We start from the raw sequence: 24,904 nt of genomic DNA, 5'->3' as shown, positions 1-24,904 counted from the left end.
ACCTTCTGCCCTGTGAGTAACGGCTATAAAAATGGTTGGAAACGGGATATAAAATAATATAGCATGAGTAACAAATATAAGAATTCCTATAAGCATAATCATCATGGGAAAGCATTTTAATTTCGTAAGACGATCATATTAAAATACTCTCCTTAATTAGATTTTCACCTCGGTTTATCAGACATAATTAGTTAAGTAAATAGTCTAGATGGGTATTTATAAAGCACTAAAAGTTTTATAAGCGTTAAAGCAGTAATTATCACATTATGATTTGCTTGGTGTTTTATTTGCATTGCCGAGATATATGCGATTTGAACACGCTTCTGGAATTAGTTTGGCGCCAGTCTATTTAAATATGCAAATTAATGATGAGCAGAAAAAACGAGACTAGTCAGATAGCCACGCGATGCAGGGGAGCTTAATGATAGAAAAACTAAAGTAGAATCATTCCAAAAATGGAATGAGTGTGGATAGTGAAGAGTTTATTTTTTTGTACCAATAAAAAAAAATAAACAAATATTTTCTTTGATGAAAATAAAATTGTTTACTTATGTTGTGCTAAACAAGAACTCTTTAATAGTATAATTGATGTATGTAGGTGGTGCGATTACACGCACGTATGTATTATCATTTGATGCTATATCTGGACTGTAAGCATCTCATTAGCTTATCACGCGAGGAATTAACTTCCAGAGGCAGACTATACCAGTCGTCATAAATGCATCCGTGTAATCTTTTGTTTTATATGAAAGGTCTTTTATTGACGTAAAGTGTCGCGATAAGTTTAAACTTGAAACCAACTTAGTTCAGTCGATTAGTGCTTTTGAATGAAACAAGTCGAGAATGAGCGTTGAAGTAAAGGAACAAACTGAAGCAGTTCCATTTCTTGGAGATGGAGATGGAGTTAAGAAACCAGTTGAAGAGAAACCCGAGAAAATTGAAGTGGATGTTGAACTCATAGACAAGGATACTTCCGGTGGATTTTGGATATTTAAGGGACCAACTCTGCAAAGGTAATTTCAAAATGTAAGTTTATTTTTTAAACTCAAATTATTATTACTATTTATTACTAGACTTGCTACTGGAACCATTTTTGTGACCGTCTTTGGCATCACTAGCTGCTTTATGGCCATGTCCTTTGCGTATTTCAATAGTACAATGACAACGCTCGAAAAACGCTACAAAATACCAACGAAAGTTTTGGGAGTATTATCAACTGGAAATGATATAAGTGCCATGTTTTCATCGATCATTATAGGCTATTATCTGCGAAATGTGCATCGACCACGTTGGATGGGCTTGGGTAAGAATTATTTTTTAATAACAATTACATTACATTATTTACATATTTACAATTGCTGCATTTCTTTAGGTTTTTTAATAATCACAGTCTTTTGCATAATGAATGCCTCGCTGCACTTCCTTTATGGAGCCGGCGAAGACGCCTTAAAATTAACTCATGAATTTGGAAATCAAAATATGACCGGGAATTCAACATCCTCATTAAGCAGCTCACAATTGTGCACATCTGAGAAAACCAATTGTCACATGGACATCGAGTCATGGTCACCCATTATCATTTTGTTCGTTGCCCAGCTAATATTGGGAATTGGAGCGGGAATGGTCATAATTGTAGGCGTGGCCTACATGGATGACAACACGGCCAAGTCAAAAGCGCCAGCTATGCTTAGTAAGTGTTAATCTTAAAACTAATTATTTACATATATGCGCTTACTCACTTATCGCTTGCCTTAGCCTTATCCACATTTCTTAGAATGATGGGTCCGTCAGCTGGATATTTATTATCTTCGCAGTGCTTGAAGCTGTACATTGATCCCCGCTTAAGACCACTTATCAAGAATACAGATCCCAGATGGATGGGTGCCTGGTGGCTTGGATATATACTATTGGCTGTCATCACACTGCTGAGCGCTTTCGTCATTGCTCTATTTCCCAGGGAGTTGCCCAGCGCCAAGGCAAGACGTTTAAAACAGGCAAAAACTGATGAACCTGATCCTAACGATAAGCATAAGGCGCATTCAGTGAGCGATATGTGGAAATCGGTCAAAGGTCTGGCCGCGAACAAAGTCTATGTGTATAACATGGCTGCTTCAATCGTTTACTTCTTTGGCTACAATGTCTATTGGACCTTCTCGCAGAAGTACATCGAGATGCAATACCGTCAGTCGGCATCTGTGGCATCCATGGCATCGGGTCCTGTGCCACTCTCATTTTCCGCCGTTGGTGTTGTGCTCTCTGGCTACGTCATCTACAAGTTCAAGCCAGGAGCTCGTGCTATTGTCTCATGGAATGTCATAGTTGATTTCTTAACAGTTGCTGGCATATTGTGCTATTCGCTGATTGGCTGCAAAGACAGCGATCAATTGGGATCCATGGCGACGACCAGCAACAGCTGCAGTGCCTCTTGTCATTGTGATTATGCATTTTATTCCCCAATCTGTAGTCCGAATAATGTCACCTATACAACCGCTTGTCATGCTGGCTGCACTGCCATGAGCAAAGATCCGTTCGATAATGATCGCAAAATATACACAGGATGCTCGTGTATTTCGGCTCCAAACATAACAGACACTGATGTCTCCCATGTAAGTAATGCTTGGAAGTGGAATTTCAACTGAAAACTGATGATCGATTCTTTCAGTGGCAGACTGCAGTCGGTGGGCATTGTCCTGTTGATTGCACTCAACAGTTCTACATTTTCCTGGTCGTCATGTGCTTCCTTAAGCTTGTGGGAGCGTCCAGTAAATCAACCAACTTTCTCATATCGTTGCGCTGCATACCACCGGAGCAGAAAAGCTTCGGATTGGGACTTGGCAGCATGGTCACTTCGTTGCTGGCATTTATACCCAGTCCGATATTTTATGGTTGGCTAATCGATAAATACTGCTTGGTTTGGGGCAAGACGTGCAGCAATAAGGGCAATTGTTGGCTTTACGACACATACTCACTGAGGTAAATATGAAACTATTAAAATGGATTTAATGTTAACAAATTCTTCTATATATTTAATACCTTAGATATGTGCTCAATTACACGGCAGCGACATTTGTTCTTCTAGGAGGTTTTTGCAATATTTTTGTTTGGTATTACGCCAAGCATTTGCAAATATTCGATGAGAATGAAGAGACAAAGCTATCGCTGAAGCGCAAAGAGGAGAATATACTACAAGGTTTAGGCAGCACTTTGCAACTAGAAATAAAAGAAGAAAAACTTTAATATCTTAATCATAAAGATTTTTTAAAAATTTAAACTTACAATAAAGATCACATACAACGAATCCCTACGGATCCAATATGTCAAACCAATTATCTGGCACTGGCTCTTGCGTTGCATCTTGTATTAGCTCTTGTATTGGCTCTTGTATTTCATTTGGCAATAGTTCCTGTATCGGTTCGGGCAGTAACTGCTGAGCTGGCTCTGTCAACAGCTCTTGCATCTGCTCTTGCATATCGTCTTGGATATCTTCATCGATATCATCCTCACTGTCGTCCTGCATGTGTTCCTCCATTTGCTCTTGTAAATGCTCTTGAGTGTGAACATGCATTTGGCCTTGCATTTGTTCTTGCATTTGGTGATGCATTTGCATTTGGGTTGCGTTTTGGTTTTGCATTAGGTTTTGCATTTGACCTACCATTTGCCCTTGCATTTGCCCCTGTATTTGCCCTTGCATTTGCTCCTCCATCATCTCTTCGATTTGGCCCACGATTTCTCCTTGCAATTGATCTTCCATTTGTCCTTGCATTTCTTCTTGTATGTGCTCTTGGATTTGGTCTAGCATTTCATTTTGCAGCTCTTCTGCTGTGGGTTCTTGCATTGGCCCATGCATTAGCCCTTGCATTTGCGCTTGCATTGCCGTCTGCATTGGTTCTTGCATTGGCCCTTGATGCGGTCCGTGGATTAATTCTTGTATTTGGTCGTGCAATGACGCGTGCATTGTTTCTTGTATTGGCCCATGCACTGGTCCTTGCATTGGACCTTCCATTGGTCCTTGCATTGGTCCTTGCATTGGACCTTGCATTGGACCTTGCATTGGTCCTTGCATTGGTCCTTGCATTGGTCCTTGCATTGGTCCTTGCATTGGTCCTTGCATTGGTCCTTGCATTGGTCCTTGCATTGCTCCTTGCATTGCTCCTTGCATTGGTCCATGCATTGGTCCTTGCATTGGCCCTTGCATTGGCCCTTGCATTGGTCCGTGCATTTGACCTTGCATTAGGCCTTGGATTTGGTCTTGCATTTGTTCTTGCATTGGGCCATGAATCAGGTCATCCAATTGATCTTCTATTTGCATTGAGCCTTGCATTAATTCCTGCATTGGCCCTTGTATTGGCTCTTGCATTTGTTCATGCATTGGCTCTGTAATTAACTGCTGCATTGGCCCTTGCATTGGCCCTTGCATTGGCCCTTGCATTGGCTCTTGCATTGGCCCTTGCATTGGCCCTTGCATTGGCCCTTGGAGTGGGTCTTGTGGCGGCATTTGAATTACCAAATTAATTCGCCCTTGCCTTGGGTCTTGTATTAGATCCTGAATTGTCGCTTGTATTGTCTCTTGAATGGAGGCTTGCAATGACTCATGAGTTGTACCTTGCATTTGATCTTGTATCTGATCTTGCCTTGGCAATTGTATTATTACTTGAATTGGTGCGAGCATTGGCGCCTGCACTGGTTCTTGCATTAACTCCTGCACTTCTTCTAAAATTAACTTTGGGAACTCATCATTATCCTGGTCCAAATCTGTCTCAAGATCTGGATCCATGTCTGGATCCAGTTCCAGGTCAAAGTCCAGCTCGGGCTCTGGCCCATGAACAAACTCTAGTACTGCCTTGTCCTGCGTTTCAACAACATATTTTTCCTCTACTTCGGTTCCAGTGGACATACACCATAACGTATCGAAGAGAACTAATTGCAAGACTCCGCCACCAATGGCACTATCCTCATATGGAATCGGCGGAATATTATTCTCAGCCTCACTGGCAAACATATTTAGCCGTGAATTATTTAAGAGTGCCAATGAAATGGGTTTATCTTTGTGCGATTTGATTTTCCACATGGCCTCCAATACTTTCGGTATAGCTGCCAAATGGTCTTCAAACACCATTGCGGAATCTGTATTTTGTGTATAGTTTTGTCCAATCTTTTCAAGTTGAGCTTTATAAGTGCTCTTTTGGAAATGCGCAGTCTCTAGTTGTATTAGGCAACGAGACGATTTCGCACAGAACATATCCTGAAAGATCTTGTGCAGTTGGCCACTATCGAGAAGAATAGGAGGTAACTTGGCCCTGTTGACCATGTTAACCTCTTCCAAAGCTTTGAGGATGACACTATTATTGTCCGTGATGACAGCAACGAAATTCTCCAATCCGTTAACTTCGATTTCAAGCAATATATTTGACATGGCTCTGCCAACATCTCCACGTGTGACAACCTATATGGAAGGTCCTTACTATATCAGTGTTATGCAAGCAATATAGGGTCATTCTACTTACAGGTGCATTCAACTGTTCCTTCGTCATGTTCAAGGTGCGAGTCTTGGCAAAACTTTTTGCATAGCAAAGACGATGATAATGTTCCGTTGTGCTCGATATGAATATGGCAAATATCTATCAAACACTATTATTATTGTGTGAATAAGCAAAAGACTGAGGTAGGCAACTTACCTTGTGAACAAATGGCATCTTTCGCAGAGAAAACTCGCACATATTAAATGTATATGTCTTCGTCCTATCAATTTGATGGAGCACTCCAGGATGATAGTAATCCATTCCATCGCGTAGATATGATTTGTTAACACGTCGCAGTCTCCACTGTAATTTCTTTAGGAACTCCTCGTACTCCGAATCTTGCATCACTTCCACCTCAGAGAAATCATCTGGCTGCACACAAGCTCCATACTTGCATATAGGTGGTCTTCCAGGACGCACACGACCCTCTGCCTGAGCCTCGGCCTCATCGCTGCGAGCCGTCTGCAAGCGGTCTCGTAGCTCCTCCATTGTGCCCTCTGTACTCAATGCATAGCTGTGTAGTTCTCGGAGTAAGTCCCGTAAGTTAAAATCTGAGAGTGGAAACTCCATTGCACAAATCCCGTAATTTTGGCGGCCAATTGCCGCTCAACAGCTGTTTAACTGAACATTACAGACCAGTGTGGTAAACGCAAAAGTGCGCAGTGTTGATTAATGCATTCCAATAGCTACGTGATATCGATATTGTATCGACATTCAAAAACATAAACAAGCCGTTAATAAACGATTTTTTAGTAAATTTTAGTTGTTCGTTATTTCTTAATACTACTTGTCATAAATTCAACAAATTGGTTTTGGTGTTACAGAATACTACTAGACTACTGAAGAACTAACAATTTATTCTGTTCTATTTACACACAAGCTAATAAAATGAATTTTAGTTCATATTTGTGTATGTCTCAGACATGTCTCCTTAAAATTAATTCTCAAAATTTGAATACTTAAATGCAATAGCTTTGATCCATTTTCATCTATTTCGCAATATGACAGAGGCGGGAAATAGTTGTCGAACATGGAAAAGCATCTTAAGCAAAAGTTTGCCAAAAATCTGTAGCCGTAATTGCTTCGAGTCATCCAACGGTCCATGTCCTGACCTCCAGATTAAGTTAGTAGATGTAAACTATGCTGAAACCCCTGAAGATCTCACTCAAGTACCAGAAGTTTCTGTTCCTTCTGCACCCTATGAAGGTCCCGTTCGCCATATAGTAGACACAAAAAGTCTATGTGCCAAGTGTTACAACAGAGAGGAACTAAATAATTGTACACTAAACGATGCTCAAAATGCCACTCATCGAAATAACTTTTGCTCAACAGAATGCAGACCGCTGACCACATCACTGCATTTAAAGGAGGTAATTTTGTAACTTTTATTCAAATTTAAAGCACATTTTTTAAAACTCTTTTATATTAGTACACGAAACGTCCTCGGCCAAAGCCAACGTATAAGCATAGTGTCTTTCTGGATCATGAAACGTTAGCCGGTCGAGTTTTCCCAATAAAATTTCGAATACGTCGGGATAAGAATCATTGTTTGGACTGCGACAAGGAGTTATATCTTCGTGATCCCATTACCGACAACACCAACGTAGTCGTGCTCAGAAATTGCTGTGATATCAAGGTATATACCAGCAAGTATATTGACAATTGGCATCGTGTTCCAATTCTGTCATTAACCGGTAATGAAGTTATGAAGAAACGAACATTGAATGAAGTATGCCAATTGGAGCCGAAAAAGAAACCAATTGAGGTAGTGGAAGCGATGCCGTCAGTGGTATATATACCACCAGAGCCAAAAGGAAAGAAAGGAAAAGGCAAGGGAAAAGGAAAAAGAAATAATGCATTTAAATAAATTTGTAAATTTTGTAAAGATACCGCTTCTTGTTATGGTTCGTAATTTCTGTAGTGTTTTCATAGGTCAATTGCATTCACCCCCACAGCAATCAGAATTCTAGAGTTTTTCAATTTGTTTAATGTTGCATTTAATTAATTTAAATTCAGTCGCATAAGCATACTTAGCGTAGTCCTATAAACTAAAATGTATAATTCAGCTTAATATGAAAACAGCGCTGCACATCCACAACACGCAGAAGAAGGGAAACTTAAATTGTTCATTCGGGTTATTTTCATACTTCATATTTAGAGCGTGTGTGATTTCAAATATACTTGGGGAAAATGTTAATGTTGTTGTTTGCTGTTTGTTTTTTCAGCTGAGCATTCAGCTACAATAAGTTAATACGACATAATAAGACTTAGAACTAAACCATAATTTATTCCTGCAATTCTCTCACAATGGCTAAAACCGTCAAGGCTCATATGTTCTTTATTCATTGTTATCATTAATGAATTGAATTGAATTGAAATATTGACAGACAATGACGCTAAATGTTTTGAAGGAGTTAAGTTGATGTCATTTAAGTTTTTAGAAAACTGATGAGAGGTGTTTCCCAGGTTCCCTATATCATTAATCGCTATTGATCTGCGCAAGGCGTTATATTGCAGTTAAATCGATTTTAAGTGAATTTTCAAATTTCACAGCTAGTATAAGATAATAACTAATCATACTTTAAAGTTATAGAAACTAGATTATAGCTACATATGCACTTGAATATTTGTTTTTTGTTTTAATTTAAAAATTAGCTACAAATTGTTAGACTACTTGAATATGGATTATTGTTATTAATATTATTATAATTATTGTTTATTATAATTATTATATAAGCGTCTCTTATACTGTCAGTGGCTAGTAACGAAATAAAATGAATCTTGTGCTAATCATTTCATCATCTTATCATTTGTAGATTTTCAGGAAGCCTATACCTTTCCAACCACAGGAAAGAAGTCTTTGAGTAGAGTGGTGCGACGCTTTTCCGCAATATCCATTTGATTCTCGAGATCAGCCAGATCCGTTGTCTCGGCTCGTTCAATTTTCCACGATAGATTCTCTATTTCAGCCTCCAATTGCGCCTGCAATACATAAAACATCAATTATGAGTAAAACTATTGTATTTTGAAATAATTTATGTTAACTAACCTGCTGGTATTCAAACAGATTCTTTCGCGAACCACCCTCCATATAATAGGCATAGGGATAGGTGTATTGCAGCGTGTATCGACATTTGGCTAGCAGCGCCGCTGCATTAAAAAGATACTGCCAGTCGATCCAGGTGCCGCTGCCATTCATAACCTTGGCATTGATGCGTTGCCGCATTCGATCGATCGTCTGCTGCTCCAGTTTGAGCGATTTGGAATGATTCTCCCAGCGCTCATAGTAATGCAGATACTTTTTAAGTGCTTCGCGCGCCTGCACGTGCACCGATTCATTGGCAATGTTGGGATTGTCCTTGTAGCGCGAGCACTCGTAATACTCGGAGCCATGCGTCTTCCAATCGCCGAGGCACATCCAGCAGAAGTCATGCTTACAATTGAAGCACTGCATGTGATTGCAGCCGCCGTTCTTCTCGATGCAAATGTGACATTTGGGGCAGTCTTTGGTGTGTGCGCTTATGTAATTTGCCGTCTCGCTATCGTCGGCGCACTTCGTCAACCACTTCTTAATGATCTGGCAGTCAGTGGGCGCATGATAGTCCATGCCGCATTTGAAGCAAAAGCCCGTGTGACAGACCTTGCAAATGGCACGCTTAGCGGAGATCTCCGATGATTGCACAATTATTTGGCAATTGGGTCCCGGGCAGAAACGCAGCTCGGGATGTGATTTCACATAGTCCTTGAACGCAAACTGCTGATACTTATCGCGCATCACCGGACGTGTGACCAGCGTTAGCACCAAGTCCTCTGGCACTCGCACATTGCACTGCTGCGCCATGCAGCCAATCTGTATGGAGATGCCTTGAAAGATTTGCGTCTCAAAGTAAATGGTCCAGCAGTCCTTGCAGAACGAGTGTCCGCATGCCAAACTGTAGAACTTATCGCTCGGCTGCGAACTGGCGCAAACCGGGCACATTTTCCTATACTGTGAAGACAGCAGCGATGAACTCGTACTCGTGCTGTTGCTATTGCTATTGCTGGAGGATGCAGATGACGACGCAGTTCTATAGCCACAACTGCCTATTCTCAACAGCTGTGCACTAGCAGCCGCTGCAGCTGCACTCGTCGAGGCTGAGTCCGCAACAATTGTGGGTGGCTTGATGCGCGCTGTTACCAGCAACGCGTTCGCATCCTGGCGATACTTCTCCACCACCGCATTGTTGTTCCACTGGTGTTCCAAAAGCAGCACTTTAGCCAACGACGGCGTTATTTGCAGTATTGTGTTAAGTTTCTCCACCAGCTCGTTGAGCAACTTCTCAATGTCCTCGACGGTGAGGCAGTCATACTCAAAGTACTCGGGATCAGCACGCTTCGGATCGAGTCTTTCGACATCGCAGTCTTCGCCTAAAAATATGCAACGGAATTTTAATATTTTTGTTTAATGTAGTACTTGAAAATTGAAAAAATAAAAGTATTTTTGTGAACTAGTTATCATAAATTAAGAAAATTTATCTAATTTTATATTATGTTTTAGCCAAATGAGGAATCTTATTGGAAAATTATTATCTTATTCCGCATTCTAATAAATTTGAATAACAATGCGGCCCAAAATGGTTTACTATATACTAACTTCACTTGGTATGAATTTGATTTCTAAGTATAGTATTATCAAATGCTCATTGTGACTTTAAAATTGTGCTATTGTCCTGCTACTGAGAACCATGCGCCAGCTGCAATCAATAATTGATTGAATTGAATTGGCTATTTCCACTACCTGCTTGCAGGTGTGGAGAATCTAAAGAAAAGCCCCAACAAAACAATGAGGAATGAAAAATAAAACTCTGTTCGTTTGGATTGATTGCCATTTTTACGAGTGTTCACCAAAATTGAAATTGAAGGCCAAACATTACGTCGACGGCTTACAAATCAGATTTTCGTTATGCCGTCACTACTCGCAGCTCGCAACAAAACGTGAGCAAGCGTAAATAAGAAAAGCAGTAGTGTGAGAGAGAGGAAATAGGGTAAGGGAGAGAGACAGGTCAGCAGACGCTGAAAACAGTTGAGCAAAGAAAATGCACGTAAAAAAGGCAGAATGCACTTGAGCACGCATCTCTCTAGATTGTGTAGGTGAGTGAGAAGGTGTGGTGCGGGGGCAGGTAAAAAAACGCATGTGCTACGCGAGCGCAAAGCAGAGGTGGCAATAACACAAACACATATACACAAACAAACAAATAATGCCTCGCTTTTGGCCTGACTGAACGTACGAACGACCATTTCAAGTTCAATTTCATAATTTAAGCTTCATGGTCAGAAAGCAAAACGTAACGAACCGAACAAATACTAGGTACAAATTGTATTGTGGTTACGGCAAGTTGCTTGCTTGAGAAGGGAGGGTGAGAAGACCCCTAGTTATGTAGGCAAATGAAACTCAAAAGGCGAATGTCAAGACCCAACTCGCCAACTTGCATGTGACTTTATGCAGAAGGTTAAATGCAAAGGCCATGTGTACGTGTGTGTGTTTGTATTTATTACACAAAGGTGAATAACCAAATCGCATGCGAGCTTCTCATACTCACACACACTCACATATGCATTGCAAAAGGCTCTGCCAATAAGAAAACAAACTGTGTGTAATCGATTCGCATGTGTAATCGATAAACTGCAGAATGCGTCCTTGGGACATTGTGGCCCCCCATAGCCTACCTGTATTGTAGTAATCATAATCGTCATCAAATTCCCCATCGTTGTCCGATTCCATTTCCATTTCAATGTCCGAGTCCATTGCAACTCTATCAGCAGGAGTGGAGTAGGAGTGGGGAACAACAACAGCGCAGCCTTGCCGTCGTTGTATATGTGTGCGCTAGTGTGCGTGTGCAAGTTGCTCGGTTCGCTGCTGTTTAGTTGGCTGTTCCCGTTGCCTTGCCTGACTGAAGGGCGGCGAGTAAAGCAAAAACGTAAAAATACTTTTTTACAAGGCTATTGCAAGAGCGAGGGGGTTGGCGGGGTTCCTTTTGTTATTGCTGCTATATTTGTAACAGTTGCTGTTGTTGTTGGTGGTGGTGTTGTTGCTGCTGGTGATTGTGATTGTGGTGGTGGAAGATTTAGTTATTTGTTGTTGTTTGCCGTGGGGTTCGTTGCAATTCTTGTTACGTCGCACTCCCCATTTACAACATTTACACACTGGAACTCTTCCAGCTTTGTTGGCTTCGCGCGGGGTGGATAAAGCAGGGCGCTGTCAATAGATCCCGGAACACACACCACAGGCCGATTTATTTTCGTTTTCAGTCAAAGACATACCATACACACTACAGCTGCAATCAATGCTGTGCGTGTGTGTGTCTGTGTGTATTAATAGACATATGCACCGAGGACACAACAACACTGCAACAACGAGTGCGCACAGGTTTTAATCACTTTGCTGCGTTTACTTAATGCAATCAGAGAATGCAATGACTCTTTGACTCTGGCCACATACAATTTCCTTTGTCTTTTACGATTTTTTTCTTTTAGCAGCAACCGACGACGACCGCTGTGCACTCGCTCTCGTTCTCGCGCACTGACTTCGTTACTCTCCCCTTTCACTTGACCCCCCGCTCACTTTGATTGCTTGCTTGCACTCACCCACACACTAGCACTCACACGACACACACAATCGCAACGACGGGTATGAGACATTGACGCACAGTGAATCTTAATTGCAAATTGCGCAGTTTGATTTATTCGCTATTGCACTTTTACATTTATTAGTACTACTAATAAGACATGAGAAAATTAAACGCTCTGCGACACAGAACTACGAAAAACCGGTGTGACCAAAGCCAACGCGATGGGCAATCTGTAGTCTGAAGTAAACATAAATATATTACTTCCATAACTAAGAAATTGGCCACACTGAACAGCAACTATATGCGAGTGTGGCCAATAAAACTTTTTTAAACATAATCTGACTTTTTTTCAAAGAGACATTTGAATGATAAGTAGAAATGTATTTGCATTTTACCACTCTTGCTGATATCTAATAATCTATACAATAATTGCGTCCATTTAATAAAACAAATAATTTTTATTTTTTTTTTTAGTATCTTCTGACGTAAAATAGTACATTTTGTAATTCAAATTGCGGTCCTTTACCCAAAAGACCGGCAAATTTGCGTTATTCTAGTTTCTGCTTATTGTGAAATAAGTAGTTTATTCAAAGTTCTTTTTTGGCGTATACAATATGTCGACTATAGAAAAGCTGTCTATTCAAGGCATACGCAGTTTTGGATCCAACGCTGAAGACGCTCAGGTAACGATCCTTCTCAATTATCAAAATTTACTGAAATGCGCAGTAGTTAATCATTGGATTCCAAACTAACAGAGCATCACATTCACATCACCAATAACATTGATTCTTGGCCAAAATGGTTGTGGCAAGACAACGATTATCGAATGTCTGAAATATGCACTCACGGGCGAATGTCCACCAGGTAGCGATAGCGGTAAGAACTTTGTGCACGATCCTAAGATATCGGGACGAAACGAATCCCTGGCCCAAATCAAAATGGATGTAAGGGATAAGAATAATGCGCGCCTTTCGGTTTGTCGCAGCATGAAAGTTTCGCTGTCTCGTGACAAGAAAAGACAATTCAAGACCATGGACTCCACTATCACCCACCATGGCAATAGCAATAGCAGTGACAAGAAATTGGAATCAATGAGCTATCGAAATGCAGACGCGGATCAGGCGGTTGGGGATTTCATGGGTGTCTCCAACGCGATTATAAATAGTGTCCTCTTTTGCCATCAAGAAGACTCCAGCTGGCCCCTGGACGAGGGCAAGAAACTAAAAGATAAATTCGATGCCATATTTGGCATTGTCAATTACAATAAAGCTCTTGATCACATTATCAGCATGCACAAGACGGCGAGTGACGATCTTAAAATAATGGGTGAGAAAATTAATTAAATATCAAATTTACTTAGTAAAGTTTTGTTTTGTTTAGCTTCCAACATGAAACTATTGGCTCATTTGAAAAAGGAGATGGATGACAAGACGCTAAACTTGCAAAAATACGAGAAACAATGTGAAGATATTAAAATGCAATGCGAAAAGTGCGATGAGGAAGTAAAGCCCATTGATTTGCGACTGGAGGAGATTCGAAATATTGAATACGAGATCAGCAAATACAATGCACGAAAGGTTGAAATGGATACCACGTAATGTGCCATTAATTGCTCTTGAAATTCAAGTCATTTCATTCATATTTTTTATTGCAGCCACAAGAACTGTGTGGAGCAAATTGGAAAACTTTCGAAGAATATCAAGAAGCATTTTGAAGGATCGCTGGTCGAACTTGACTTGGAAATACAGAGTTTCAATCGACGTATGTCAGAAGTAAAATTTCAACGCACTGAGGTTGAAGAGCAACTCACAAAAATCAAAGGTTCCCATGTGGATTTGCAAAAAACCTTGGCCACTTACGACAAAGAGCTCTACATGACAAAACAAAAGCGCAAGAACGAGCAGGAATGCAAAATGCAGCTAACAAATAATATCAACGATTTTTGCACAAAATTGCAAGTCAACATAGATGGAAAGACTAGAGAAAATCCTGAGAACTTGGAGGAAATGATCGATGTGACGTTGAGCAGCAAGCAAACTGAGATTACTGAGCTGAGCACACGCAACGAACAGGCGGATCAATTGCGGCAGGCAAAGGTTGATGAGCTCCGCATTGAAATAACCAGGTCGGAGCAAAGCCTCAAATCGCAGGAAAAGCAAAAGAAAGCTAGCGAGCAGGAGAGCGAGGAATTAGAAGTCAAAATTAAGCAAATTGAGGTTTCTGTGCATCAGTTGAAAGCACTCGATAAGCAAATATCCGATACAGATGAGAAATATGAGAACGCCAATCGCAGCTTTAATCATGACGAATGTCGCCAGACTATAGCCAGCAAAAAGGCAAGTGTTGCTGATAAGCAGACGCGCTTTAAGAGTTTGGATAAGCAGCTAACATTCTTGAACTCCATATCTAAGCTAATGGCTGAGATTACGCTCAAAGAGAAAGAACTGGATAAAAAGAATCAGGAAGTAAATCGTGTGAAGAGTAAGCATAGCGATAATTTAGCTATATTCTTCAAGGAGCCAATCACAAACAACTATCGCCGTTCACTGCAAAATGTCTACGATAAACTACGTCGTGAAATCACTGACTTGAACGACAAAGCCAATGCGCAAAAGCTTAAAGAGCAATCGTATGAAATAAAACGAAAGAATCTAATTGGTGACATTGAGCGCATGGAAAAGGAAATACAACAGTTAGACGAGCGAATATATCAAAAGTGTCTTTCCACTTCATACGATGAGCTTATGCTTCGCAGCAAGACAACAATTGCCAAACTGCAACTTGAACATGGTGCCCTCAAGTCTTCGGAAGCTATGTACAAGAAGTGAGTTTTATTGTATTAATATATCTTATCAGTAATTGATTTTTTGTTATTCTTTAGGTATATTCAAAAAATAGAAGAACAAACCAATTGTCCATTATGCCATCGTAATATGTCTGGCGATGAGGTGCGTAAGCATTTTCAACATGAAACTTTTAACTAAATTGCGCACATTTTAGGCCTGCGATTTAACCTCAGAGTTAACAGACGAAATACAAAAGCTGCCTGATAACATCACTCGATCCGAAAAGTTACTGAAGGCGGAGCAGTCAAAATATGAAGACTTGTTGCAAATCAAGCCAGCTATCGATAAGGTTAAAGAACTCAAGGAAACTCTTCCGCTGAAAAAGAAGGAATTGGAGAATATCAAGCAGTTGCTAGGTGACTCAGTCGCCGAATATGAAACTCAAATGAGTCTTCTTGCCGAACCTACATGTAACATGGAGCTGGCTAATTCCATGATGGGTGACATGACGCTGCTTGACGAAGCGCTTAAGGAATCGCTGCGCTTCACCAAAGATCTAGATCAACTCAAAGTAAGTTTCCAACGAAAGAGAAAAGTATTCGATTAAATATTTATATTTACAATTTAGCTTAAACTACCAGAGAACTATGATGCCAGCGTATCACTTGACGCACTGCAAGCTCAGAAGAATGAAGTGTCCAAGGAGCTAGAAACCGAATCCAAAGAACTGGAGATGTATCAACATGCATTTGAGCAGCAAACCGAGGCGTTGAATCGTCTGCGACAATTTAGAAACGGGTTAGATATGATATAAAATCATTTGAAGAATTGACTGGATATAAACTGTCATATTACAGCTTAAAAGAGAAGCGAATTAAGCTGCAGGAGGGACAGCAAAGTTTGCCGCAATTTAAGGAGCGACTCGAGGAACTAACACGAATGCTGATTACAATAGCAACTGAAATGTCAGAGCTCGAGTTAAATTTGCAGCCATTAAAAAAGAATTTGAACGCAGCAATTGAGGAAAAGGCACGACTCAAGAAAAGTGAACAATCGAAGTTGTTGGAGTTGAACAGCAAATACAACAACTACAAGATGATTGTGCAGGATATTCAAAGGTTTGCAAATAATAAATTAATTCAATATAAGCAATATAATATAACTTGTTAAAATTCTTTTTTAGATTGAATAAGCAAGCACAAGAGTTTGCTAACATGAAACTAACTGAGAAAATGGAGAAACTTGATTCAACCATAATTATTACCAAAGATGAGCTCAGTCAATTGGTAGGTTCTGATAACTTCAATGTATACATTTACTTCACACTTTTTGCTTCCTTAGGATGTTGAAATCACGGCTTGTAGCAAACAACTCGAAACAATTAAAACCGAGTGCCTTAGTCAACTGAGTCTTGAGCGTGATCTGAAAGACAATCGTGAGTTAAAGCAGCTGCAAAAGAAGGAAACGGAATTGGCTGAAAACTGTGCTGTTTTAGCCAAGCAATTGGGAAACATGGACTTTCCCAACATTAAGAAAGAAAAGACCGAATTGATTAAGAAGAAGGATATATCGTCAGAGCGTCGTGGTGAATTGTTTGGCCAGTTGGGCGAAATAAAGAACCATCTAAACAAGCTGCAAGTGGAAGTCAATAAGCCCGAGTACAAGGAGTCTCTTAAAAACTATCGACGTGCTCAGTACGAGATTGCTGTCAAGCGTTGTGGCATTGATGATCTCCGCGAGCATCGTGCTGCTTTGGAATGGGCATTGATTCAGTTTCACGCTGAGAAAATGAACAACATTAATAGCTTGATTCGTCAGTATTGGCGCATGATATACAAAGGTAACGACATTGATTACATTCAAATCAAAGCCGAAGAGCCCGAGACGAAAACTGCAGCCGCAAATCGCCGCAGGACCTACAACTATAAGGTTGTGCAGTCGAAAAACAATTCGGAAATTGAGATGCGAGGTCGCTGCAGTGCGGGTCAACGTGTTCTGGCCTCGCTCATCATTCGAATGGCTCTGGCGGAGACATTTAGCAGCAACTGTAACGTTTTAGCTCTCGACGAACCAACCACAAACTTGGACAGGGACAATATTATGTCGCTTTGTGAGGCTCTCAATAGCATTGTGGAGGAACGACAAATCCAATCGAATTTCATGTTGATTATAATCACTCACGATGAAGAATTTATTTCATCTTTGGGTAAGATTAATAGATATCATCGAGTACAACGAAACTCGCAATGCAAATCCGTCATACAAATGGTGCGTGTTGATGGAAAATAATAACTTACTATCGTTAATATTCCGTGGAACAATCACATTGCAAAATGAATTTTACAATGATATTGAATACTTCCGATGCCATTTATTATTTTCTTACCTTAATTTCATTACTAGTATCAAAAGTGTGAATTTAAAGCTGCAGTCAACTTTTTTTTTAACATCAGTTTTAAATTGCTTGCTATTTTGAATATTCCCTTTTATCAGATTTAGGAAGCAGCAAGTTATGTTTTAAATATTACCAGGTGATTTTATCATTTCTTTCAGAAGGTAACTCTCTTTTATAATATTGAATATTACTAGATTTAAGTTTCATTATATGTATTCCATTTGAGGCGTAAGTTCCTTTCATTATTGCATTTTAAATATTGTCAGATAAAATCTTTTATATGATTATTATGTTTTTGAATAAAATTCGTATTATATCCTTAAAGTTTTTTTCTGTCATGCTTAAATTTTAATAAATTTAAAATTTTTCTTCTGGGAATTTGCCCGCTTAAATGTCGGGACCATCCAATAGTTGTCGTTTATGGCATCGCATCCTAAAAAAAAACCAACCGCAGACATGTGCAAAAAGTTGCTTTGAACCGACTGGTCAACCATGTGCCGATGGCAACAACCGAACTGTTGGACATGTCCGCAATTTCTTGGAGCCTGAATCGCCTGTGCGTCGTCTAATAGATATAAAGAAAGAGTGCTCGCCGGATTATCGTAAACCAGAGAAAACTTGCAATCTTAATGCTCTGGCCAGTAATCGTCATCCACACAATTTGTGCTCCTCGAAATGCAGACCGCTCAGTACGAGTCTGCATTTAAAAGAGGTAAATATTTCCAACCTCCTGCTTTGATAATTTTCAATATAACGTTCTGCTAGCTTAGACAAAGACCTCCGCCAAGGCGCGATTATAAGCATTGGTGTCTGTTGAGTGATGGAACTGAAGTTGGTCGAATATTTCCCATGAAATTTCGTATACGCAGACTGAGCACCGATTGTTCTGATTGTAACAAGGAGCTACGACTGCGCGAAACTGTAACGGGAAATAACGACGTAGTACTACTTTCCAATTGCTGTGATGTTGAAATATATCCAGAGAAGAAAATGGTTAACTGGCACGTCGTGCCGGTTAAAATGATAACTGACAAAGAGAAGATCGCCAAGCAAGAAATCTGTGTAACTTATCCACCGCCGGTCAAGAAAATTGAATTCATGCCGGTAAAAGGAGTAAAGATTGCTAACAAAGTAGTTCGTAAGATAAATAAAAAGAAGAAAAGAAAGAAAGGCAAGAAGGGAAAGAAAGGCAAGAAAGGAGGCAAGAAGAAAAAGAATTAGAGAATATACTACCAGTGACGAAAAATGCTTGAAAGGATATTTCAAAAAGCAAGTGATAATATTCTTAAAGTGGATTTCTTCAAAAAGTATTTCAAATTTCTATTAGAACCCTATGGATTACAGATGGATTCTCTTGGAGAAATTTTTGATACTTTTTGAAGTAGTTCATAAAATAGAATGTAATCTAAATTATAAATATATTAGTATGTTCGAAATTACCCCCACTTTATACACAGTAAACTTCAATATCCCCATTCAATTTCTAATAGTTCCTAATACTCATATAATTGCAACTCTTTATGCTCAATAAACTCCTCGCACAAGGCAAAGGAATCTTCTCTTTATTCTCACACTTCATCGCAGACCTTCGGTCCACTGCCAATACAGGCAGCATAAGCCATCAGATGGGGAATGGTGCTCTGCTGCATCACCCCAGTAAAGAGATGGCTTTGAGGACCCGAGGCAAAGATGCCAACATCATCACCCGAGTGAGTGCCTTGCGCTTGCGTTATATAGCTGGGAAACACAAAATCATTGCCGCCTATTTGATCGCTCAGATCAATGCGGTTTCCCTCGCTATCCAGATAGTTGTTGGGCCCCACGGCATAATTGAGCACCGAATATTTCACGCCATTGACATCGGTGTCATGATGATTGAGTCCAAGGATGGGCGTGCCACGACCAGGATAACCTGCAATGGTCAAGGTATGACCATGATCCGAAGTGACCACTATTAAAGTATCCTCAATGTCAGTCATCTCCCGAGCCAGCTGTATTGCTTTCTCAAATTCCAGCGCCTCATCGAGAGCGTAGCCAGCCTTATTGTAATGATTGCCATAATCAATGAGTCCACCTTTAATTGATAACTATTAGATTAGTTTGGAAACATTACTCTGACAAACTCACCCTCAATAAATGCAAAATAACCATTCTTATTTTGACTCAGCTTTTTGATTGTCACTTCTGTTAACTCCGACAACGTAGGCTGATAGGTTTCATCTGCCTCCAAATGGAATTTCATGAGTTGAGACTGGAAGAGTCCTATAATACTGGACACAGAGGTTGTATCAACACTTAGAAGTTGCTTTCGATTGCTGACCAGAACGCCACCAGGATGTTGAGCCTGCCACTTAGACAAGAGGTTAACTCCATCCGAACGTTCGCCAGGATTGCCATGAAGATCCTGAATTGTCGAAGGCACGAACTTGCCGAAACCACCACCGAACATTACTTCGAAATTCTTGCCGGGCACTTGGGTAACTAGCTGAGTGGCCATGTCAATACATTGAGTGGGATCGACGCCATAAGAGGCTACATCCGTGTCACATTCCCACAAGCGATTCGCAGTCTTGGCATAAGCACCCGATGGACTGGCATGAGTCAAAGTTGTTGTGGTCACGATACCAGTTGATTTGCCCGCATTCTGTGCCCATTCCGCAATAGAGGTCAAACGATTGACGGGATCCTGGCTTGCGGTACAATTGTTGTAGTCGACGGCAGCACTGACGCCGATCTCGACAATGTTCGTCTTCACGCCACACAGATAAGCGGTGGCTGTGCAGGCAGAGTCGGGCACTTGGGCATTGGAACAGTAGGTCTGGAATAGAAGCTCTCAGTCACTATCTCAAAATGTAATCGGGGTATAAACTTACCCTGCTCAGGCCGGAGTGGGAAAAGCGCTCAAAACTGAGCGAGGACTCCTCGCCAGTGTTTCCTTGACGCTGTCCCTTCAGGATTCGCGCTGCTGCCACAGTGGAGAGGGACATGCCATCGCCCAGAAAGAATATAATGTTCTTGGCCTTCTTTGCATTGGGCTGTGGCAACTCAAGTCTTTTGGCTAATTCTTCGTATGCCAAATTGTACCAGAACTGTGGATCCTTTTCTTCTGGAGGCGTATACTTGTTGGTGGCCATGTCTTCCAAGAGCCGATTGTTCACCAGTTTGTGGCCAGTTAGTTGCTCGGGATCATGAATCTCCTCTACCCTAGCCCAGGTTACTCCGACCATGAGAATTAGGAGAATCAACCGATTCTTATACATTTTAATGTTGTTTGGAATTCGGAGTATGATGTACTGATAAATTTTGTAGGGAGAATATGTCTTTTATATACAATTTCTTCAAAATGTTTCTGCACATTCATTACGATTAGCGAAACCACATTTTATTATTTTATTGTCTTGGTCTTCAACATCTCGTGTTGTAGATTTTTGGCCATCTTCTAAATCACACTTATTAAGTGAAAGTTTTTATCTCGCTATAGTAGAGTCTAAGAATATTAGAATAGGTTGATGAAAAATACATTGGTTGAAATTTAATTGTGACCATTGAAATAATCAAATATTTTTTTTTGTAATTTCCGCTCTTTAGTTCCATTGAGTATCCAAAATAATAGACTATAAAAATCGAAAAAAAATCTTCAATATATTGTACAGCTTTTGGATTTTATGGTTAATACCTTTTCCCCAAAAATATTTAATCCATACATAATTATAAATCTGTTAAGAGTCGAATTAGCCTGTACTTTTATTTTATTTATAAATATACAATCGAATGTTAAATATAATATTTTTTCGATAGGTCTTTACAAAAAAAATTAATAAGTATATTTTAATTCTTTTTAATAATCTAAATTCAAATTTAATATTTAATTTATAATTATTTCTTCATAATTCAATAATTTTAAATTTTTATTAACTTTCTTATATTGAATTTAATAGAAATTTGGAATATTCTAATGTGATTATTTTTTGTATTCCTCCACAATTACGATTGAGGTATATAAAGCTTGTCACTTACAATATGTTACCGCTTTTCCTCCATATCACCATTACCCTCTAATATGAATCTCCATTGCGTATACGAACTTATCTTTTAAAAAATGATTAAATCACATGAACAAATAAACCATAAACGAGAAAAGTAGTTCGAGCACGTTTAGAGGCCAATGAAAACGGTACTTTTTATACTCAGGACACACGAGTTTAGAACGTGCGGAAACTGCAGCTTATCACACCTATTTTTGCATGGTTCAACTAGAAAGTATAATAAGCAGTTTTATTGCTGCTGAAGATAATAATTACTAACAATATGATAATCAACCTACTTTAATTTGGTTTTCTGTTCACATCAAGAAAAAATTCGAAAAAATAGTTCTTAAAATTTGTTTCGGAATAAATAGATCATTGTTAATAGCAAGAATTTAGTAATTTAGTAATTTTCTAAACACTTCAATTCTGCTTGAGGTCAAATCGGTCAGCTGTAACATAAAGTTCTCCGAAGAATGAATGGTTAGAATTTTAGGTTTGGGAAAACATTTAATTGCATTACCTTTTTTTAGAGTTTGGCAAATAAATAATTTAATTTATAAAGTCCAGACCTAAGCACATGTTAATGTTTGACGTGTAAGCCAATAACCCTTTTTTATTTCCGCCACGCTTAGTAAAATAAATCCCCTCAACAAAAAAAAAAACCTTCATTCTTGCATATACCCAAAAAATGTGAGTAGCACTCTGGGTACTTTACTATGAGGTGCAATAACCCAACCCGAAGTAATTAGGGGTTTATCTCTGTGTTTATATATCTTTATGATCTCGTGAGTCTCATTAATGACTATCATAAATTTATGGTTATATAACTATAATCCATAACCAGACTATACACGAGCCTCCTCTATGTCTCTTCTTCTTATACATTATTATCCTATCATTATCATATTATATTTAGCATAGCTGTGGAAGCCACATCAAATATTTAAGCAACATTTTAATAAATAACACTCAAACTTTTATGCTCATTTATTCACGTCGTTGACGTGACGGATCTCAGTTTTTTTATTTAGTATGTACTAGACTCCTTCCTCTCTTCGTTGACCTTCTTAACCGATCTACTCAGCATCGCAGACCTGAGGTCCGCTACCAATGCAGGCAGCATAGGCCATCAGATGGGGAATGGTGCTCTGTTGCATCACTCCGGTAAAGAGATGGCTTTGAGGACCCGAGGCAAAAATGCCAACATCATCGCCTGAGTGAACACCTTGATCCTTAGTAATGTAGCCGGGGAACACAAAGTCATCTCCGCCGATCTGATCGCTCAAATCAATGCGATTTCCCTCGCTATCCAGATAGTTCTTGGGTCCAACAGCGTAGTTGAGCACCGCGTACTTGACGCCATTAACATCGATGTCATGATGATTGAGTCCAAGAATGGGCGTGCCACGACCAGGATAACCAGCAATGGACAAAGCGTGTGCGTGATCCGAAGTGACCACAATCAAAGTGTCCTCAATGTCAGTAATGTCACGAGCCAACTTAATGGCCTTCTCGAACTCTAGCGTCTCATCAAGAGCATAGCCAGCTTGGGTGTAATGGTTTCCGTAATCAATAAGACCACCTGAGAAGTAGAAGCAAAGTTAGAGCAGCAATTGTTACTTGTTTAATAAGGAACTTACCTTCAATGAACACAAAGTAGCCATTCTCATTTTGGCTCAGCTTTGTGATGGCCGCCTCTGTCAGCTCGGATAACGTAGGCTGATAAGCTTCATCCGCCTCCAAGTGGAATTTCATGAGCTCCGTCTGAAACAGACCCACAATGCTGGACACCGCCGAAAGATTGGCTTTGAGCAACTGATCCCTATTGCTGACCAGAACACCACCAGGATGTTGAGCTTGCCACTTAGACAAGAGGTTAACACCATCCGAGCGTTCGCCAGGATTGCCATGAAGATCCTTGATTGTATTTGGCAAGAACTTGCCGAAACCGCCACCGAACATGACTTCAAAGTTCTTGCCGGGCACTTGAGTAATTAGCTGAGTGGCCATGTCAATACATTCCGTAGGATCGACGCCATAGTATTCGACATCCGTGTCGCATTCCCACATGCGATTCGCAGTCTTGGCATAAGCACCCGATGGACTAGCATGAGTCAGAGTTGTTGTGGTCACGATACCAGTTGATTTGCCCGCATTCTGTGCCCACTCCGCAATGGAGGTCAGACGATTAGCGGGATCCTGGCTTGCGGTACAATTATTGAAGTCGACGGCAGCGCTGACGCCAATCTCAATGATGTTGGTCTTCACACCACACAGATAAGCGGTGGCTGTGCAGGCAGAGTCGGGCACTTGGGCATTGGAACAGTAAGTCTATAAGCAGAAAAATTCAATCAATCAGAATCATCTGCCATTTATTTTACTAATTTTTAACTTACCCTGCTAAGTCCTGTGTAAGGGAACTTCTCAAAGCTGAGCGAGGACTCCTCGCCAGTGTTTCCTTGACGCTGTCCCTTCAGGATTCGCGCTGCTGCCACTGTGGAGAGGGACATGCCATCGCCCAGGAAGAGTATGATGTTCTTGGCCTTCTTCGCATTGGGCTGCGGCAACTCGAGTCTCTGGGCAATCTCCTCATAGGCCAAATCGTACCAAAATTGCGGATCCATCTCTTCTGGTGGCGTATATTTATCCGTAGCTACGTCAGTCGAGAATCTAGCTTTCGCTATTTTTTGGCCAGTTAGATCTTCGACATCGTGAGCTCTATCTACGGCAGCTGGAAGGGCACTTCCTGCCAGCAGGACGAGCAAGATTAGCTGCTTTTGGTACAGCATCTTTTTGATGATGTGTTTGGAATTGTTGATGTTTAAAACTGATACAACTTCTGCTGCGTCGACAAGGTCTTATATACATTTTTGGAGTTTGCTCGGCACTACAGACAATTGGATTAGTCTCACATTTTTGATAAATTCAGTTTTTATGGTTTTATTGCGATTATACTATATATTTTATTTCTGGTGCTTGCTATTTTGGTTATCTTCTCTTAGCGGAGCTCATGGCACATCAGTAAGAGAGCTCATGATCCCCTCTTAATGAGTAATTTTAGCATGTAGGTTAAAATTAAAATTTACAGTTGTAATTACCAATTGCAGTTTATTAACAATTACAACCCAAAAGTTTGTAATAAGATAAACAAGTAAGAAGACTTTAGTTAAGAGGGCTCGACTGTGTGTTATCAGCGGTTCATTTACTGGCGTCACAGTATCATAGAAATATACTGAAAGTATACTAGCAATATATCCAATATAATACTATTAGGTAACTAAAAGTACCATTGTAATAAAAATATTTCGTGTACAAAATATGTCATATTTACTCATTTAATTAACTAAAGCACCTTATCAAGTGCAGCTGCACTGGGTTTTTACTCTAAACATATTTTTAAATAACTTCCAAGCTTTTTTTAATGTAAATGTCAATCATTGAGACCTTAGCTATTATTGTGTCTAAATAGTAGACATTATTAATTTAAGGGGCCGATAAAGAAAGCGAAAATGGGATACAAAATTGATCTGCGTTCAACGATAGAAAGTGTCTTAATTGGTACCTATTA

At 40.0% G+C, this 24,904-nt stretch overlaps 8 protein-coding genes across 14 annotated transcripts; 4 read left to right on the top strand and 4 right to left on the bottom strand.

Moving 5' to 3' along the window:
• The first annotated feature begins 736 nt into the window (after positions 1 to 736).
• Positions 737 to 3,335, top strand: LOC117566618 (solute carrier organic anion transporter family member 74D-like). The gene is made up of 6 exons (XM_034246159.2): positions 737 to 1,013; positions 1,074 to 1,303; positions 1,373 to 1,690; positions 1,756 to 2,606; positions 2,663 to 2,973; positions 3,039 to 3,335. Exons 1-6 carry the CDS (start codon positions 844 to 846, stop codon positions 3,235 to 3,237), a joined length of 2,079 nt encoding a protein of 692 aa, XP_034102050.1. The 5' UTR covers positions 737 to 843; the 3' UTR covers positions 3,238 to 3,335.
• Positions 1,390 to 6,325, bottom strand: LOC117571974 (uncharacterized). Of its 6 annotated transcripts, none has more exons than XM_052005621.1 (7): positions 5,676 to 6,325; positions 5,505 to 5,618; positions 4,045 to 5,443; positions 3,277 to 4,008; positions 3,034 to 3,210; positions 1,740 to 2,968; positions 1,390 to 1,681 (listed from the first exon to the last, which is right to left on the bottom strand). In XM_052005621.1, the coding sequence occupies exons 1-4, from the start codon at positions 6,087 to 6,089 to the stop codon at positions 3,302 to 3,304; spliced, it is 2,634 nt and encodes an 877-aa protein (XP_051861581.1). In that variant the 5' UTR covers positions 6,090 to 6,325; the 3' UTR covers positions 1,390 to 1,681; positions 1,740 to 2,968; positions 3,034 to 3,210; positions 3,277 to 3,301. The 6 variants fall into 6 exon arrangements, with proteins under 6 accessions (XP_051861581.1, XP_051861582.1, XP_051861583.1 ...); XM_052005622.1 differs by having other exon boundaries at positions 3,277 to 3,996; XM_052005623.1 differs by having other exon boundaries at positions 3,277 to 3,984.
• An 85-nt stretch (positions 6,326 to 6,410) lies between these two features.
• On the top strand, positions 6,411 to 7,408 carry LOC117566620 (uncharacterized). The gene is made up of 2 exons (XM_034246160.2): positions 6,411 to 6,889; positions 6,949 to 7,408. Exons 1-2 carry the CDS (start codon positions 6,521 to 6,523, stop codon positions 7,384 to 7,386), a joined length of 807 nt encoding a protein of 268 aa, XP_034102051.2. The 5' UTR covers positions 6,411 to 6,520; the 3' UTR covers positions 7,387 to 7,408.
• A 433-nt stretch (positions 7,409 to 7,841) lies between these two features.
• Positions 7,842 to 12,351, bottom strand: LOC117571975 (potential E3 ubiquitin-protein ligase ariadne-2). Its single transcript, XM_034254480.2, has 3 exons — positions 11,226 to 12,351; positions 8,569 to 9,926; positions 7,842 to 8,501 (listed from the first exon to the last, which is right to left on the bottom strand). The coding sequence occupies exons 1-3, from the start codon at positions 11,302 to 11,304 to the stop codon at positions 8,349 to 8,351; spliced, it is 1,590 nt and encodes a 529-aa protein (XP_034110371.1). The 5' UTR covers positions 11,305 to 12,351; the 3' UTR covers positions 7,842 to 8,348.
• A 289-nt stretch (positions 12,352 to 12,640) lies between these two features.
• Positions 12,641 to 17,632, top strand: LOC117571973 (DNA repair protein RAD50). Its single transcript, XM_034254475.2, has 10 exons — positions 12,641 to 12,810; positions 12,883 to 13,453; positions 13,508 to 13,721; positions 13,782 to 14,951; positions 15,009 to 15,075; positions 15,128 to 15,484; positions 15,542 to 15,711; positions 15,771 to 16,031; positions 16,097 to 16,199; positions 16,255 to 17,632. The coding sequence occupies exons 1-10, from the start codon at positions 12,742 to 12,744 to the stop codon at positions 17,200 to 17,202; spliced, it is 3,930 nt and encodes a 1,309-aa protein (XP_034110366.1). The 5' UTR covers positions 12,641 to 12,741; the 3' UTR covers positions 17,203 to 17,632.
• LOC117571978 (uncharacterized) lies at positions 17,613 to 18,534 on the top strand. 2 transcript variants are annotated; one of them, XM_034254482.2, is made up of 2 exons: positions 17,613 to 18,020; positions 18,074 to 18,534. In XM_034254482.2, the coding sequence occupies exons 1-2, from the start codon at positions 17,700 to 17,702 to the stop codon at positions 18,527 to 18,529; spliced, it is 777 nt and encodes a 258-aa protein (XP_034110373.1). In that variant the 5' UTR covers positions 17,613 to 17,699; the 3' UTR covers positions 18,530 to 18,534. The 2 variants fall into 2 exon arrangements, with proteins under 2 accessions (XP_034110373.1, XP_034110374.1); XM_034254483.2 differs by having other exon boundaries at positions 17,700 to 18,020; positions 18,079 to 18,534.
• Position 18,535: 1 nt separating this feature from the next.
• On the bottom strand, positions 18,536 to 20,568 carry LOC117571976 (membrane-bound alkaline phosphatase-like). The gene is made up of 3 exons (XM_034254481.2): positions 20,182 to 20,568; positions 19,436 to 20,126; positions 18,536 to 19,382 (listed from the first exon to the last, which is right to left on the bottom strand). Exons 1-3 carry the CDS (start codon positions 20,566 to 20,568, stop codon positions 18,877 to 18,879), a joined length of 1,584 nt encoding a protein of 527 aa, XP_034110372.1. The 3' UTR covers positions 18,536 to 18,876.
• Positions 20,569 to 22,293: 1,725 nt separating this feature from the next.
• On the bottom strand, positions 22,294 to 24,185 carry LOC117571110 (membrane-bound alkaline phosphatase-like). The gene is made up of 3 exons (XM_034253093.2): positions 23,733 to 24,185; positions 22,977 to 23,667; positions 22,294 to 22,918 (listed from the first exon to the last, which is right to left on the bottom strand). Exons 1-3 carry the CDS (start codon positions 24,123 to 24,125, stop codon positions 22,413 to 22,415), a joined length of 1,590 nt encoding a protein of 529 aa, XP_034108984.1. The 5' UTR covers positions 24,126 to 24,185; the 3' UTR covers positions 22,294 to 22,412.
• Between the last annotated feature and the right edge of the window lie 719 nt (positions 24,186 to 24,904).

The sequence above is a fragment of the Drosophila albomicans genome, chromosome 3, assembly GCF_009650485.2.
Source record: "Drosophila albomicans strain 15112-1751.03 chromosome 3, ASM965048v2, whole genome shotgun sequence".
Lineage (NCBI taxonomy): Eukaryota > Metazoa > Arthropoda > Insecta > Diptera > Drosophilidae > Drosophila > Drosophila albomicans.
Note: the sequence above shows the minus strand (reverse complement) of the source record. Positions and strands in the feature narration are given on the sequence as shown.